This window comes from Engystomops pustulosus, chromosome 2, assembly GCF_040894005.1.
Source record: "Engystomops pustulosus chromosome 2, aEngPut4.maternal, whole genome shotgun sequence".
NCBI classification, from domain to species: domain Eukaryota; kingdom Metazoa; phylum Chordata; class Amphibia; order Anura; family Leptodactylidae; genus Engystomops; species Engystomops pustulosus.
This window is the reverse complement of record NC_092412.1, coordinates 108,460,092-108,479,225: the sequence shown is the minus strand read 5'-3', so window position 1 is coordinate 108,479,225 and position 19,134 is coordinate 108,460,092. Positions and strand designations below refer to the sequence as shown.

Here is a 19,134-nt window from a genome sequence, read left to right as displayed (position 1 = left end):
CATTGGTAAATTAACCATACTTACACATACATTAATAAAACATGAAGAAAAGTGCCCAACCCCTTTAAAGAGATTTTTCCCTTCAGTATCATGGCTTTGAACCTACTCAAGGAAAATGTGACCCAACGAGAATGCAAGGAATTGAAAATACTATATACATTATAATAACATTATTATTATTATTATTATTACTATTATTATTAGTCAGCAGCGGCTTTAAACATATTTAAACAAAATTATTTAAAGGGGTTTATCGTTTTGTGTAATAGTATCTTGCCCAATATGTGTGAGCTCCCTATTTCTGCTTTAGATGACAATGAGCCAGCATTGGATTTGGGTAGCTCTCTGGAGAAGAAAGTATATATACTTCCTCTCCATAGAGCCGCCCAATATATGTTTCCTTAAGAAGGTTTCCTTAAGGAGGTATGTATATGTATATATATGTATATTTAAGTATTTATTTTTTAAACAAGTGCTCTCCCCCTCAGGCATTCTTTTCAGAAACAGAAACCTCCTTAAGGAAACATATATTGAAGGAAAACAAAAGTAACTTTGTACTAATTTTGAATACATCATTGGTGCCCTTGGATTGTAGATTTCTATTTTTATTAGTATACAGGGATGATGTGGGAGGGGATTTTTCTGCATATTGGCATCAATTATGCAATCAATTAAGCAGACATTACTATTTCAAATAAACCAAGAAATTTGATAAAAACGTACAGTGTCTTTTGAAAACTTTCACTAGTGAAAATTACCCGTGTGTGACAGGTTCCCTTTGAGCAACAATTTGAGAGAATTCCATTACTGTCCCTGCATAGTTCCCTAGTCGATTTGAAAATAAAAAAATTGTATATTCTCAGTTATCTTTTATTTATAAAATAGCAGGCATGAAATTGTAAAATTAACTAATCATAGTTAGTACTGATATCTTAAAAACAGAGAGGGGGGGCAGGCATTAAGTGCTCAAGGAAGAAAATAATTTTTGAGAGCACCAACTACAGAATATTGTATTTAGTGAAATATATCAAAATTTGGGTTAAAAAATTAACTGTTAAGTGCTAGATTTTTTTGGTTTTATATGATCGGAGGATAAAGTACTTACCTATCAGACCTGCAATACACAATGGCAAAATACATTACGTCATTTCTTGAAAAACAGAAACTGATGGAACTTATGTTGTGTATGGTGTTTTATTGTTTTAATGCTGTTTTGACATTACTTGAGCCAGACAAAACTATGTGTTTGTATGTTCACTTAAGTATTATTGTGCTCTAGAGGCCAGGCTTTGATCATACAAAATGCAGTTTCTCATTATTTTCTATTGACACTCCAACAGCAGTCTCTGAAGTCTTACGAATATTGTGTGACCTCTGTCTCAATACTTTTCACAGATTTCACAGGCTGCCACCACCACTCAGACATCACTAACACAGACAACTGTAATGGAAACTGTAACTATGGTGACCACCAGGGAACAAATTCTTGTTAAGCATGGTAAAGATGAACTCCCGCCGCCTCCCCCCCAGAAGAAAAGACAGATCCTTGTGGAATCAGAACTTAGGAAGAGGTGAGAACACTATGGCAATGTAAAAATGAGGAAATAGAAAAATCAACAGTAATAATGTACTACATTCACACAAAACATAAAGGATATAAAGCTATACCTGTATAATTTATTGCAATACAGATTGTGTTTTATTATCTGATAACATTTCATATTATGTGTTTCATTTTAATAGAGGTGGTGCTCCAAGTTGCTCCAAATGCAAGGGCGCCAAAATCCTTTTTCCTTAACCAGCTGACAAAAGCATTGCATAAAATAACATGTATAATAACATGTATAATAATATAATAACTTATTATATGTATTATATGTATAATATAATAACATGTTTAATAATATATATATATATATATATATATATATATAACACACTTAGTTATTATAGACAATTGATACTTTCCCACGTTTTACTCACGCTACAGACGCTGTTATCACATCTGGTTAAGGGTTTAAGTCAATAATGTTATTCAGTGTTGTGTTTTAAAATATTATCTAAGATATTAATAATATACTTTTCAGCATCATGTTATTTACAGACTTATTTCTTGATGTAGCTTTTCAGCATTCAGATCTCTATAGTTTTTACAGTATCATACTACTTTTGTGGCCAAAGCTGCTACTGACGGAAGCTCAGTAGTTTTCAGTATACAGGCGGTCCCCTACTTAAGAACACTCGACTTACATACGACCTCTAGTTACAAACGGACCTCTGGATATTGGTAATTTATTGTACTTTAGTCCTAGGCTACAATGATCAGCTGTAACAGTTATCACAGGTGTCTGTAATGAAGATTTAGTGTTAATCCAGATTCTTATGACAATCCAACATTTTTAAAATCCAATTGTCACAGAGACCAAAAAAGTTGTGGCAGGGATTACAATGATAAAATATACAGTTCCGACTTACATACAAATTCAACTTAAGAACAAACCTACAGACCCTATCTTGTATATAACCCGGGGACTGCCTGTAACTTGCTATTAATGTATGCAATGTATACCAGTGTGTAGAAGTCTTCTAAGCTCCCTGTAGAGAAGGCTTCAGATGATCAGAATATTTTTTAAGGATTTGTTCAGGATTTTTTTATTGCTTCCCAATACTAATGGTTGTTTATAAATCAGATGAGGTACTATAAGCGGCACTACCCACGATCAGCTGTTTAAAGGAAATCTACCACCAAGAGGAAGGATTGAAAACCAATTGCATTGACATACTGGTGTATGCCCCCCTCTGACAGGATCTACTTTTCTTTAAGCTTCTTATGTCCTTGTTTTTTTAAAAAAAAAAGGCTTTAACCCCTTAACGACACGTGACGCAGTACTAGGTCAGGTGTTATCTGCAGGTAAATGGATGGGGCTCACGGGCTGAACCTCTCCATAGTTGGTAAGTCTTTGCTGCATATTGCACCAAACAAACACTTACCAGTAACACCTGCACCGCAGGAGGTTTAATTCTTGTGCAGGAGGTTTTAATTCTTGTAAAACCTATATAAATTTAGTATCCCCATGATCGCACCGACCCAAGGAATAAAGTGTCATTTGGGGTGCATGGTGAAATCCATAAAATCCAGGGCCAAAAGAAAACAGTGCAAATGTGTTTTTTTTACCAATTTCACTGCATTTGGAATTCACTACATGGAATATTAAAAACTGCTACTATGATGTGCAATTTGTTACAAGCCCTCACACAGCTCTTTACAAAATAAAAAAGTAATAGATTTTTGAAGGTGGGGAGTGAAAAATGAAAACGCAAAAACAAAAATAGGGCCGTGGCTTTAAGGGGTTAAAATTCTGCAAATAAACCTGAGGGGCTCCAGGCTTCATTAACACCTATAGAGCCTGTAACCTCTCAGGCTTATTAGCATAATTTGAGTATGTCAGCTTGCTTGGCTTACAATTCTTTATCCTCTTGGTAGATGTCCTTTAAGGTGTCTGCAGTGTTCAGATGAGTTCTTTAGCCTCTTTACTGCTTACAGTACATTATACAGCAGGTATGCTTGGCACTACACCATGTCCTTGTTGAATTTAGGCTATTTTTCCAAACTGAGGAAAGTTTACCTATTGTACTTGAGGTACAATTTATGGCTAATAATTCCTACATCAATGGCTGGAGTGAAGGCATCTTATCAGTATACATCAGAAAATCTTTAGGCTGAGTTTTTTGCACATATTTTGCTTGTACACCAGGAAAGCTCCAAGCATACACCATAAATGTTTCCATAAACGTATACTGGTATAATAGAGGCATCAACTTTCCTTAGTCTACTTAGAAAACTTCCCACCCATCAGGAAACAGTCAATGAAGAAATGCAGCAGGCTACATTTGGAACCTGCAGGATGGAACCTGCTACCTGCTAGGGAGGAAAGTGTAGGCTAAGTGAGGGATGCAGCTGTATTGCATTCATCGATGGCCTCGTTGTGGGGTTTCAACTAGTAATGTAACTAATGTCTCAATAGGAGACACCCTGAACATCAGCTGCAAATCACTGACTGCTGCCAATGTTTAATCTTCCTCCATATGAGAATACAGTGAGTTACAACATGGAGTGAAATGTGATGTGAAACTAACCTTATTTATAATGTCCAAAATTCTTCAGCCCCTTCACAGGATATGTATATAATTGACCAATAAAATACTGTTTAAAATTGATAAAACTGAGGTAATCCAGTATTAAAAGCTCCCAGAATAAGGGCATCAAAGTTGAGGTTGCATAAATAAGGATCCATGGTTGTTCTTTGCAGTTAGTCTCTTTCATAAATATAAATTGCCTACTGTATATACTTGAGTCTAAGCTGAGTTTTTCAGTACAAAAAATGTGCCGAAAACTCAAACTTGATTTATACTAGAGTCAAAAAAATAAAGTCAAAACTCACCTTTCCATCACCCTACACAGGTTCTTTTCTTACTTTTGAGAGTGGCAGGTCCAAGCACGCCGGCCATGCACACACTATGATGACAGTGGCGGCTATATACTGGGGGCATGGGCTGGCTGGCTTTATACTAAAGGGCATAGGCTGGCTATCTATAAACTAGAGTACATGGGCTGGCTAGTTATATGCTAGGGGGCAATTGCTGGCTCGCTATATACTAGGGGGCTGGGTGGCTATATTCTAGGGTTTTCTGGGGACATGGGCTGGCTGGATATATACGAAGGGCTGGCTGGCTATACATTAGAGAGCATGGGTGACTATATACTAAAGGGCATGGGCTAGCTATATACTAGGGGGTATGGGCTGGCTCACTATATACTAGAGAGCATGGGCTGGCTGTCTTTATACTAGGGGGCTAAATGTCTACATACTAGGGACTGGGTACTTATATACTAAGGGGCTGGCTGGCTACTCTCTAGGGAGCGTGGACTGGCTCGCTATATACTGGGGGTAGGAGGTTGGCTAGCTATTTACTCTAGAGCAGGACGCTGGCTAGCTATATATTGGAGGCAAAAGACTGGTACTAATGCATTTCCCACCCTAGGCTTATACTCAAGCAAGTCAATAGGTTTTCCCATTTTTTTGTGGTAATATTAGGTACCTCAGGTCATATTTGGGTCTGCTTATACTCGAGTATATTATATGGTTTATAACATCTTTCTTGTTGTTTCTAAAAACGGTTTTAAATTTATAGGTAGGGCACTCAATGATGCCACATTTATATTCTACTTAAATAAGAAGACCATGCATGGATGTTACATCACTGGCTAAACAGATAATTGGCAGAAGTGAGGGGTTTTGGTCCTCTGCAAATCTGATGCTAAAAATGATCAATAAAAAATAATCCTGGAGAATCCCTTTAGCTCAAACATCTTTTAAACAAATAAAAATAACAATATTCAGCAATTTCCCAGACAATTAACCATCTTAAAAGGAAAATGTTTTACGGTACGTGATATAAATTTATGGTTTCGTGAATTCGCAATTACTCAGTGCAGCTTGCATCTTCCTAAAATAACTTATCGATGACATTGTGGTGGTTATACAACAAATTTCTTCCCATTAACCATTTCACATTTACAGTGCTTTTAAATAAATAAATAAAATAATCTACTGATGTTCTGAAGGAGTTGTAGTATTCAGATTTTATTTACTGTGCTCCTCCACACATTGGAAAATGTGAACCACTAAGTAGTCTATGTGGAATTCCTAAAGCAGTATCAGATGGTGACATTTTTACAGATCTCTAGGCATACATGGCATACATTAAGAGCACATTAAACCTTGAAGCAAATCGTATCTCCTTTCAGATGTCCAATATTTCACAACTAATTATTCCTATTTGAAGAAAAGATTTTTACTGGTGCTGTCTGTGGAATCTCCAATAGTATGTATGGAATAGCATTTGTTTCTTACTCGCAAGAAAATTGTCTAAACAAAGATTTCATATCGCTTAAATTATATTAATTTTGATAATACAATTAGAGACCAGCTAGAGATGAGATGTAGAACAGAATGTTTTTTTAATTTCCAAAATAATCAGAGCAGATAATAATAGTATTATACAATAATTAAAGGTAATAATAGTAAACTTTGCAATATATTGCATTAAGTGAAGACTACAATGTGCCGTACATATGAAAGCATTCTGAGGGATAAGGGGGCTAATGATTAATTATTTTCATACCTAGAGAAAATTTCCTTTATGATTCCTCCCTTTGAGATGATTACACTTTCCAGAGACTAAATGTAAAGAGTTAATCCATTAGACACTTTATCATATTCCTTTATCTCTCAGCTGACACTGCTGTATGGAACAGAAAACTGATTTAAACAACTGCTTCAATAAGGAAGAAAGACCATGGAAAACAAGGACACAATCACACATGTCACAAAGTTTACTATTATCATCTACATTTGTGCAGACATTGAAGCCTGTGCTTCCCACAAACTATTCCACTGCCTACTTGTCGGTCATGTGCCTATCCTTGATAATTACACAAAACAGTAAGACAGAAAAAAGAAACAGCCATAAGACAGACAGGCAGGAATATGAGCAAGTGGACACTGCCCCAAATGGTTCACTCCTTCAGCAATCTCATAGGACACTGTGCACACACATTCCCTGCTGAAAAGGCTGCTGATCTGTCAATCAATCAACTCTCTGCAGAACATTACAGAAATATGAACATCTGATACAAAAACACTATAAATAAATGGACAAAATAAAACTCAATGTCATTAGTCACAAAAAGAAAGTAAAATAGTTTGCTTTTATGACTCACAAAATGTTATGGACTTTTAAAGTCTGCAGAGTTATCACCAAGATGGCCGCCACTGGAAACTATGGTCTCATGGTCATTTAGTTCTCAGTGACTCCTCCTACCTCTAATGCTCTGCTCCCAGTGATGATGTAACAGACTTTCTGACAATACTATTGATTTATAAAATTGTGGTGAAGGCTTGGTTACATTAAAATTTTTTAACATACTTTGCACAAAACAATAGTACAGTGTGTGAAAGAGGAATTATATTTTTCAGATGTTTCAGAGTTATTGGATGCTGAATACCTACCTCCTCTTCTCTTCTCTCTATTGACCTCAATGCAATCTGATACATCTATGAGCTTCTGACAGAATTAATCAGTGAAAGATATATAATATACAGCTATAGGATATGCAAGTGTTAGCTAAAACAGACATGTCAGTAGGTGTCAGCTCTTTAAACGTTAATGATCTAGGCTTTGGTCCTCTTTTATCCTATATTACCCTTAATTGGCCCTTACAAAATATTAATTTGCTATTTGATGAGATCTTAGGAGGAGGTATGTTATAATTACTATATAATGTTGGGCACATTTAAAATTGCATTGCATCACCAACTACACTTTATATTCTTGGGCTTTTTAGAAGAGACTTGGTCTCGTTCCATGGAAGTTAATCCAATACATTTTTATTTTTCGTTATGGACATACCTCACTTTACATAATTTAGTCATGTAGCATATTATGATGTACATTATAATAATAATTATGAACTCGCTGAGGATAAAGCTGGTGAAGCTGAAAGGATTTTCCTCCAAATGTCAGTATTAAACACGAGATGACAACCTTATGCAGGTGTTGAACTGTGATCCTGGATATGCTACGAGGTTGACATTTATGCAAAACACAGCAATGAATGATCAAATATGACAAGCCATTGTATCGGACAGGCAGAGAGAAGGTTTTACAATCAAATAGGGCAAAGCACTAATATGGTTTGACAGCACACACTGTTAGGTTGGTCTCAAAACAATAACAACTGAAAATAATAATTCATGTTTATAAAAGAGATGCATATTATATTACTTCAGGTCTTTTATAAAGAATTTGCCATAGCCATGAACAAGATGCATAAGATTACTTACCGACTATAGAACAAAGGTTAAATTATTCAGTGTTAAGGCTGAGCAGAGCATTCATTCGCAACATGATTTTGATTTTTTAAGGTAGTTTAGTCTATTTTTATTTGATCATTTCAAATCGATTGGAGTGCTCCCTGGTGTTGACTGTCCAACATGATATTAAGTTACTAGAACACCTCTAATAGATTTTAAAATCAATAGTGAAATGAAAAAAAAAGATTATAAGGTGTTCATTTGGTTTTTAAAGTTTCTCAAAATGCAATGTATCCTTTAATGACTATTTATAAAACTAAAATAACAAAACATTTGGTGTGCTGAAAAAATCATTGAAAACATTCGGGCTTAGTTAATAAGGGTCCGCGGCCGCACTTTCATCGGATTTTTGAAGTTTTCAGGATTTGCGCCGTTGTGACTAACTGTATCTAACTCGGGATTGTGTCGCACGTGATCGTATTGTGGTGTAGGCTTTCATGTGACAGAAATCAGGGGGAGGGACGTCGGATGATCCAACTGATTTGGACTGGGCGCAGGATTTAAGATTCAAATTGTTTTACAAGATCAAGCACTTACATGCACAAGGAAGAAGAAGATGAACTCCGGCGGACCTTAGCAGGGAAGGGACACATACAGGATATCGGGCGCACGATCTTAGTGAATTGCGCCAGAGTGCATTACCGTCATACTTCGTGAACTCCTCCGAACAGGTAAGTAAATGTGCCCCATTGAATCACACTGAGAAAAAAGGTGGCAAAAACATGATGGGGGTTTACATTTCTTATTTCCTCACTTATCTTATTGTTATATTCTACTTTTACTCCTACACTTCTACTTACATACCTAAACCATATCCCCTGCTAGCCAACTATAGTGCAGAGTGTGTGTGTATATATATATATATATATATATATATATATATATATATATATATATATATATGATTGAGCAAAACAATAGCAAATCTACAACCACAATGTGCAGTCTAAGATGATGCAAAAGATCATGAGTGTCCCTTGTCACTAGATGTAGTAAGTAAAACATCATGAGGCTCCATAGCCAGGAGGTATCATTAATATTTGTATAAACCATTGTTTAAATTATATTTATTCAATGATTTCTGAATTTTGCATAATTTATCATCTGGAAAATCTTTTAATTGATCCATTCAGAGTTGCATTATAAGCAGAAACATTTTACCATGGAGGGGAAATGTAAATTGTTTTCATCCTATTATAATAATTCCCTTTAATGGGGTTATACATAGTAACAATCACTAACCTTCACTATACACTTTCAAATTGTAACAATAATAGTTATATATATATTCATAACCTTATAGATAAAATCTCAATACAAATGCTAGAAGATGAGTGAACATAATGGTGTTCTGCTTTTAACTGTAAGTACAGATTGCACAGTATAAGCTGTAATGCTTTTAGTGCTCTTAGCTTTATCTATTGGTTTCCCAAAGGGAAAAAAAATTATTGTATGGTTTCCTCGAAAAGGTCAGCTTGCCTACTGCATGAATGTCACACTGTATATTAGGAGTCCAGTTTCTACAGAACATTCTATTGAGTTCTGTACACATTTTCACATTTCTTAACTTAAATTATCTAAGCATCACTTTTCTACACAGTTACTGTATATATTTAATGTTTGGATATTATTGCTATTTTGGGTCTTTCATAAATTGAAAATGTTTACACCATGTAATTAACCTGTTGATTTTTAAATTAGTCCAAGGCATCAATTTTCATACTGCAGCATCTATGATTACATATGGCAAATCCGTTTGCATCCAACAGAAGAACTTCCATATGTTTTTTTGTAGTCCGATTTAGATTTTTTCTAATGGCAACTAAACAAGAATGATGTTCAATACTCACTTTATTTTTCATCCTGGACAACCCCTCTACAGTACTAAATTACACTTATTACTGGCTGCAATGGTAACTTCTGTTCTATAATTAGATTCAGTGGTTATGTTTTTATTATATATTTTTTTTTAAATCCAGGTAGAGGAAAGAAAAACAGTATGGTGGGAATAATTTTATTTTATAAAGGTTGTGCCATATTATTCCCCCCAACCAAAGGATAGTGTCTGATCACTGAGGGCCCATTTACCTGTAATGATTGTGAAAATCTGGGGTTATCGTCCCCTTTTCTGTTTTTATTCCCTTCCCACCAAGTGCTCTAACCTTTAGATTTTTAAGTTTAGAGATGTATGAGGACTGTTTTGGAAAGACAGATTTTACATACTGAAGGCTCCATTTAAAGTATCATACAATTTACTGGGAAGCTGGAAAAATGTTCCAAATGTAGTGAAATTGACAAAAACAGATAGAAGCAACATTGTTTTATAGACTTTGGTCCATATAAATTAAAGAGTTTGCACACATTTTCTGTGATTTTACACTGAAAAGAATGTGCAAACGGCCTGCACACGTATTTATAAAGTGTCTGCGCCAGTTTTCTGTTGCACTGTATCTGACAAGACAGAAAAAATGTGCAAAAATGTGCATGTGTTTCATCCCTGAACTGAGTGGTTTGAAGAAAAAACAATTACCGTATCCAATTATGATCATGAAGATCTGTTGCTTCTGTGCCTGGGCTGACCGCTTCTACTCTTACACTAGTTATGCACTGCTTCTTTTTTTTGAAACTTTATTTTTATCTATCATTTTTTGAAATATAAATACTTGCATTCAAAGAGACAAAGAGATATGAAATACAACAAAACACATTATTAATGGAATCACTGTGCTATCCACCAGCTGCTGTGTATGAGTGATCCATCTCAGGTTGATTAGTCCTGTCTGGGCAGCTCAGGAAGCTCTGTTTGTAATGTGTTTATGTAGGCACCCAGCTTTCCCAAGCTCCTGAATTTTATAATTTTTTAGTAAAACCACTCGGATCAGAAACTAAACAAGATTTGTTTCTGCATCAGTGTAGCTACAGCATTTTTAAGGTATGTTTGGTTCATAATTAATAAAATCAAATGGTAGATTTGCTTTAAATTCTGCATTCCTAAAACGTCAACTTCAAATCTTTCAGTTCCACATTCCTTGAACATCATCTTCAAATTTTGACTTTCCATAATCCCAGAACTTGAACTTGAAATTATGATTTACTGCATTACCAGAATTTTAAATGCAGGGAGAAGAATGGTGTCTGTTTTTACCATTGCCACTTTAATCCTCTGTGTAAATAAGTAGGTCTGAACACAAAAGGCGCCATTAACTGCTATGACATCATTTTTTCATTATTTTTTTTTGTTCTTTGTTTATTATTATTTGATGTTATGGTATTATTCGAAGTACTTTCCCTGGTCCATCTCAGGCAAGGCAACTGCTCTGTTATTTACACCATTTTTAAGTACTCTAGCCCTTACTACCCTCATTTTACATGCATTTTTGGGTGTTAAAATTTGGGTTCCCATTGACTTCAGTGGGGTTTTTGTTCGGTTTAAAGTTCGGCCCGAACTTTTAGTTCGGCCTGAATTTTAATCCAGTTTTTCACTGATGAGACTGGAGCAGGTAAATTGTTAAACAGGTATATTGTTGTGTTAGGTAGGGAGCAATATGTGACTGGGATTTTTTGCCCTTCTTGGAAACCAATGGAAAACTGGATCTTTGTGGTTTAGGAGCACTTTTGGATATAATAGAAGTAGAAAATGATGGGTCACAAGTTTCAACAACAGTCCAGTGCCAATTCACTATTTTATGCAACTAAGCCCAAAAATGTATTTTCAAAATGTTGGTATTTAGGGATTGATAACTTCTGTCCATTGTTTCTTTTGTTTTTCTTCATTATTATTTTAACTTATTGCTGTGCTTTCCCAAAAGTTCAATTGTAGCAGGCTGCAATGTTTGTTTTTCATTTGTCTTGAAAACCTCACAAATTACTTTACTGCCTATGAAAACAGCACATCACCACTCTCAAATATGAACTTGACATAGCCGTATGTTTTGTCCAATACAACCTCTCAATTCTCTAAACTGTAAATAAGTGTATGTTGCTTTCAGAGAAAACAAAATGACTATTCTTAGATGATACAATATATTTAAAAAGTTGATGGTAAAAGCTGCAATGAGTATCAAATTAATAAATGTTTCAAGGTAACTGAAGGTAAAAGAATAGTTTAACAGTTTTCCGAGTAATATCACATAAATTGTTCTGTCTTCAAGTAACTTGTATTGATCTTGTGCTTTGTTGTGCTTTGCACTCAATGACATCAGGTCAAAAACAAAAGAGAAATAAGGTGATGAACTTATATATCCACATAGAGTAGAAACATATTTTTGACGGGTTATTATAGTTACATACTCTAAGTTTACTTGAAGATGTTATTCAACTTTTGCAAAGAAGATAAATGCAAAGAGGATAAAATCAAGAAAAACATAAATTAATTATATAAGCGTACAGCATATTACCACTGCAACCAATCATTAATGAACCCAGTAGTTTTCAATGTAACATATGTGGTCAAGGATGTTCATGCTAGATTATTAAAATTAGTTGTTTTTTTCACATTTTCAGTTTGGTGGCTCCTTTAGCTACTTAAGAAACCAGCCTGTTTGGCATTTAAGGACTTAGCATTTATTTAAATTTTTCAGTCCTCAGCTTCTGGGTGACATAAAGTTTTTATGTTATTTATATAAGCAAATAAGGGCTTGTTTTTTTTCCACAATGAGTTGTATTTTCCAAAGGTGCTGTTTCTAGGGTACATTTATCATAATAAAAAAAAATTATTAACTATTTATTTGGCAAAGATTGAAACAAAAAGGTATTTGTGGAGCAAGGGATACTGTACTTTCTTGAGTATTGGTAGTGCTCATGTAGAATTCTCACACCAGGAAATATCTATCAAAGAGCATAGCACACACCGATAGATAATCTTTTCTTCTTTTATTCATAGAGAATAATATTTACATGGATACAAATATTATATAGCCTTCACTGTAGTATATAGAACAAATTTTATCATATAGAATGCAGCTCAAGGGTAGTAGGCTAGCTGGTGAAAACTATGCATATAGCAGTAAGATAATCAGTAAACTTGTGAAAAGGAAATCCAGATCACTGCATTATCCTACTGTCTAAATCTAGAAGAAGACAAAACATATACTTAATGACAATGGAATCCATGTATTAAGGAAGTCTTAACAACTGGTGCACCCTGTGTTCCAATAATTTCAGTTATTTTTTTATTTTTTTTGAAAGTGGCAGAAATCTTGTACACACAATGCATGATACATGGGCCCCAGCCTTTCTAAAAGAATCCTTACATAAAAGAAATCCATTAGAAATCATGCTCCTGACAATCTGAAAGGCAACATGTTATAGGAATGGCTCATTTCAATGTTTGTATTCGGGCTAGGAAGCAAAATCCATGAGTTAACCATGTTTCCCAGCCCAATTATTTGGCCTAAACTAATAACATAATTTATAATGCTTTATTGTCCTTACGCATATGAGAGGACAGTACATATTCGGTACTGTAGTTCTGAACCCCTCTTAATTTTAATCATGATCTTACTATAATGCTGTAAGTTAAAGCCATAAAAGCTGGGCATGGAAATGTGGCCACTACATGGACCACATAACCTGGTCCAGATATAGACATTTAAATATGCCTTTACAGACCTGGGTATAAATGAGCTAAATCTCTGCAGTGACAATATCAGGTAGCCCCTAAGTTGTCCTACTTAACCACATATTCTAAGTACTACTCCGCTGTGCTTCATTCCATTTGTTACTTTATTTTTGAATCTATAAACTGACCCCAGCTCTGTTATGAGCGGTTTGCACAACAACTATCTGCTATTTTACAATGTCATTGCTGGACCTCTACTTGTTATTATTTTTATATTTCTTATTTTAATAACTTAAATGAATGTAGTATCCAAGCATTTTCCAAGTATTATCAGACATCAATGTACTAAAATGCAAACACCATATCTGCAGCTTGAGATTGTGGAATCTCATAATGGAACATTCTATCTCTACAAGTATCATGTGATTTACTTTGTGATCCTATAAATGTCCATTTTTCAATATCTGAGAGATGTTATTCTGTGTCTGATGTAGTTTCAAAAGTCACTCCAGGACACAAACAGAAACTCCCAACTGGGAAATATCTTGCTTACGGCAGTTTATACCAGTTATATTTCATTCGCTAAATTCATCTTTATCTGAGTGAGTTATGTTCTTTGATTGTCCATATAACTAGACCTAAACTAGTAGTAAACTAGAATTTAATTAAAAAGCAATATTTCACCACTGAGATATAGTGAAGGATGCTGCCAAATACAAAATATGATAATGTAACAGATGTGCAGATAATAAATTGTTTGACAAACCAGGATTCATCCTTCAGCTTTGCACACCCCTTGCTTGCTTTATGATCTGGTTGCCAAGTTAGTGTACCAGCTGTAACATCAAAAATCAGCATCCAAACTTAATCTGATTAATAATGATTTCTGAAGGATTTACTTTGATAAAGGATTGATCAATACTACAGAGAACAATTACTTCATCCAGTTTGTTCCCATTTCATTTAGTTTGTTCTCGTTATCACAGGAACAACAGGTTGCACTTATTGTTTTCAAACAGTATGTGGACCTTTAGTAGAATATAATAAGAATAAAAATGTGAAAAATGCCAAAAGGGAAATAATATTCAAATTAAATATCCAATGGCTTTTATCAAAACAAACAATATAATTGGGCATAAAAGATAAATAAGCCACTGGAAGACATGGCCATAGGCTCAGAATAATACGTCTAAAGTTTATCAAAATGAGTAAAAATGTCATTTAAAAATACAATTAGGTGAAATTTAACAATAAACAATTGTTGTAATTGACAATAGTTTAAAAAAGTTTTATGACCATATCAAGGGACGTAAAGTTTTCAAGAAAAATGTTCTCAGAACATTCCCAGAAAGATTGGCTTCCTTTAAAGGCTTTGGCCACTTTACCTCAATGTGTTTGTAAGTGTGGGGGGAGCAGGATATTAGGTAATTTACAATATACCGTATATACTCGTGTACAAGCCGAGTTTTTGCCGGCCGGGAGAAGACTGGGGAGCCCTGCAGGATTTTACAGAAGAAAGAAGATAGGCGCGGAAGCCAGAAGACAAGCCGTGCTGACATCAGTGTAGCAGCACTGCGCATCGGGGCCACCGGAGGGTTAGTATATGAGTTTTTTTTTTTTTAATGCTGGGCTGGCTGTATACTACTGGGGGTAAGCTGAAGTGGCTGTATACTACTGGGGGCAGGCTGGGGTGGCTCTATACTACTGGGGATACTACTGGGGGCAGGCTGTATACTACTGGAGGAAGGCTGGGGTGGCTGTATACTACTGGGGGAAGGCTGGGTTGGCTGTATACTACTGGGGTCAGGCTGTATACTACAGAGCGACAGGCTGGGCTGGCTGTATACTACTGGGCGCAGGCTGGGGTGGCTGTATACTATTTGGGGCAGGCTGAGGTGGCTGTATACTACTGGGGCAGGCTGGGTTGGCTGTATGCTACTGGGTGCAGGCTGTATACTACTGGGGGAAGGCTGGGGTTACTGTATACTACTGGGGGCAGGCTGTATACTACTGGGGGCAGGCTGGGCTGGCTATATACTACTGGTGGCAAGCTGGGCTGGCTGTATACTACTGGGGGCAGACTGGGCAGGCTGTATACTATAGGGGACTGGCTATATACTGGGGGGTCTGTGACCAATGCATTTCCCACCCTCGGTTTTCCCAGTTTTTGGTGGTAAAATTAGGGGTCTTGGCTTATACTCAGGTCGGTTTACACTCAAGTATATACGGTACATCTATTAAAAGTTCTGTTTTGTTGTCTGTTACCTAATCAGCCAGAAATTATTTGCCACAAAATGGCTGTAGATGGAGGGTCATGTTATCTGTCTATCAACAATCGCCAATTAGAGAACACAGTCAGGATCTACCCACCTCTGAGCATCCTATGTGCTGTGATTGACACCAGACTTCAGGAGGGGGGGTTAATAATGTCACATGACCATCAATTAAAGTAAAGTGGCCACTTTTAGGTGAGGTGAGCTTGACTTTAGTGCTGAACTCTCTGCTTCCATGAATTTATATGACCAATTTGTATCTCACTTCAAAGTTGATTTTCTGACTGATGCACCTACACTGCGCCACGAGAGTGACACAATCTGGAAAGAGTTAAGAAGCTTGACAACAAACAGATAGTGATTTATTAGGTCCATTTCAGATGACAGGCTCCCTTTGACATCCAGTTGAGGTTTGTTTTGGCTTTCTGGACACCAGCCATTATATTTTAATCCAGATTTTAATCTGGATTGACACTTTGTTAATTTAAGGGGGCAAAATCAATATGGCTTCATGGTTGACTTGTAAAAGTTAACAGAGTGATTATTATATGCCATTAAAAGAATTTGCATATTTTATCCTCTTTAAAGAAACACGACTAATAATTTTTTTATATAAATAATTATGTGATTGCTTACTCCAATTTACAGCAAACTTAGCCTTCTAAAGTTATGTGCTAAATCCCTTTGTTGACAGGATGACAACATGTCTGTTAAAACCTACAGTTCAAGACAGACTTGTGAGTTCAGTAACAAAAACACTGCACAGATCAATCTCTTCTCATTAAAAGGCTTTTCCTACCTCTGTTGGGTGCTCTATGGCCCATCACTTTCAGGATTTAGCCTCCTAGCCTAAGGCTTGCTCTATGAATGAAAAACACATCACTACCAAGGCCAGGGATGAGTCTAGATGGTCCCTGCCATGCAGGTAATATAAACTTGTAGGCTCTCAGTGTAGTTTTGTATAGAGCCTCTAGACAGGGCCATATTGTTGTTTAAACCAATATTTTGCGATTATTTTGAGATATCACTTTAAGCCCATTAAGCAAAATGTGTATGTTCCCCCCTTTTTGCCCGCCACATGCCATTCATAATACCAGTGCCCTTGGGACCCTTTACCACTTGCAGTATGCCTACCACTACTGTTTGTATTATAACTATACCTAAGCACTTGAATCCATAAAATAAAAGAAATACAGATATGAGATCTTGACTGTCCAATGGGATCATGTAGTGACATATACATCACAATTTTGTAATCTGTGCATGAAGCTTCATACAGCAGAGGGATTAATCAATAATCATTATCTTCAGATATAATAGCCATGTGTAAAGGTAAGTAAAAGATAAAATTAATGTTTAATTAAAGACATGATCTCCTTCTGAATTAGAGAACGCGCCCAAGGCTCATATATTATTTATCCTTTAGGTCAGCAACAGGGTTGATTATTAGTTAATGCAGTGGAAGATCTGTAGATGTGTTTTACCTTATACGGTACATGGTTGTAGTACAAGGTTACAGTTCTGTGTTGTTGATGCACAAGTACTACGGTGTATGGGACGCAGGTAGAGATGAGCGAGTATACTCGTCCGAGCTTGATGCTCGTTCGAGTATTAAGGTACTCGAAACGGCTCGTTGCTCGGACGAGTATTTCCCCTGCTCTAGATCGAGCATTTAATTAAAAAAACACAGTGAAGAACAATGAAGAATAGAATAAAAACAGTGAACACAGTGAACACAGGATCATTTAAGTGAAAAACACAGTAAAGAACACAGTGAAGAATAGATTACAGATGTTCGGCACATCTGCTTACTTGTCGGAAGATACGCGCGGAACGGTGTGAACAAAATAGTATGTGAAGAACACATTGAGGAACATGGTGAGCAGGACAGAGACACCGGGGAGCAGCACAGAGACACCGGGGAGCAGCACAGAGACACCGGGGAGCAGCACAGAGACACCGGGGAGCAGCACGGAGACATGGGGCAGCGGCAGCACGGAGACATGGGGCAGCGGCAGCACGGAGACATGGGGCAGCGGCAGCACGGAGACATGGGGCAGCGGCAGCACGGAGACATGGGGCAGCGGCAGCACGGAGACATGGGGCAGCGGCAGCACGGAGACATGGGGCAGCGGCAGCATGGAGACATCGGGCAGCGGCAGCATAGAGACATCGGGCAGCGGCACGGAGCGGCACGGAGACATCGGGGAGCGGCATGGAGACATCGGGGCACAGAGACATCAGGGAGCGGCACGGAGACATCGTGGCACGGAGACATCGGGGCACGGAGACATCGGGGCACGGAGACATCAAGGAGCGGCACGGAGACATCGGGGAGCGGCACGGAGACATCGGGGAGACTTCAGTGGAAGAAGAGCAGCGGATCCCGGGACAGCGTATCACCCGATAAGTAAGCAGATGTGCCAAACATCTGCAATCTATTCTTCACTGTGTTTTTCACTTAAATGATCCTGTGTTCACTGTTTTTATTCTATTCTTCACTGTTCTTCACATCTGCTAACTTGTCGGGAGATAATATACGCGCGGAACAGTGAAGAATAGATTGCAGATGTTTGCATACATCTGCTAACTTATCAGAAGACATTCTTTTTCAATTAATTAACACATTTTATTTTATTCCCGAACCATGGTCCCTTTGAAAAATGCTCGAGTCTCCCATTGACTTCAATGGGGCTCGTTATTCAAGACGAGCACTCGAGCATCTGGAAAAGTTCGTCTCGAATAACGAGCACTCGAGCATTTTAGTCCTCGCTCATCTCTAGACGCAGGAAATCATGCATTAGTGTTGTGCACCATCTAGTGTCAATGGACAAATATAAAAATACAACAATGATTTCATGATCTTTATATTTCTATGTTTAAGTCTGACCTAAAAGTATAAAATTAATAAAGGAAAGGTTGGACATCTAGAGTGACATAATGTGGGTCCTCTTTTGTATTGATTCAGCTCAGGATAAAAGCAGGTAACATAGATCTCTATTAATGTAGATGCTTTTTCCCAGTATTATTCTTAGTCCAGCGTTTCAAAAACATAGCTCCAGTTCATTTAAAAATTGATACAGAGATAAAGAGTGAATTTTTTTCTGGGTTGCTGGGTGGTATTTGTCCTCTAAAACATCCTAATTAAATTCTGAGACAGAAATCTAATGCAAATTTCTAGATTTTTAACATGAATGGTTTGATACATGGTTTGATATGACAATAATCAGTCATAGTCTAGACTGGTTAAAAAAACGAAAAAAAAAATGTCCAATGAAGTCCTCACTATGACAAATAAAATACATCAAAATCACTTGCAGAGCTGTACTGGGTGTATTGTGAAGTTCATTAGAAATGAGTGGAA

At 36.7% G+C, this 19,134-nt stretch overlaps 1 protein-coding gene across 13 annotated transcripts in view; it reads left to right on the top strand.

Moving 5' to 3' along the window:
• The window catches only part of DMD (dystrophin), a 1,566,296-nt gene that overhangs the window by 599,241 nt on the left and 947,921 nt on the right, over positions 1–19,134 (top strand). For all 13 annotated transcript variants that reach the window (XR_011853162.1, XR_011853161.1, XM_072135922.1 and 10 more), the window contains one exon: positions 1,396–1,571. Coding sequence is in view for 11 of the 13 variants with exons in the window: in XM_072135922.1 (XP_071992023.1) it covers positions 1,396–1,571 (176 nt within the window). In the remaining 2 variants the exon portion in view is untranslated. The remainder of the gene's footprint in view (positions 1–1,395; positions 1,572–19,134) is intronic.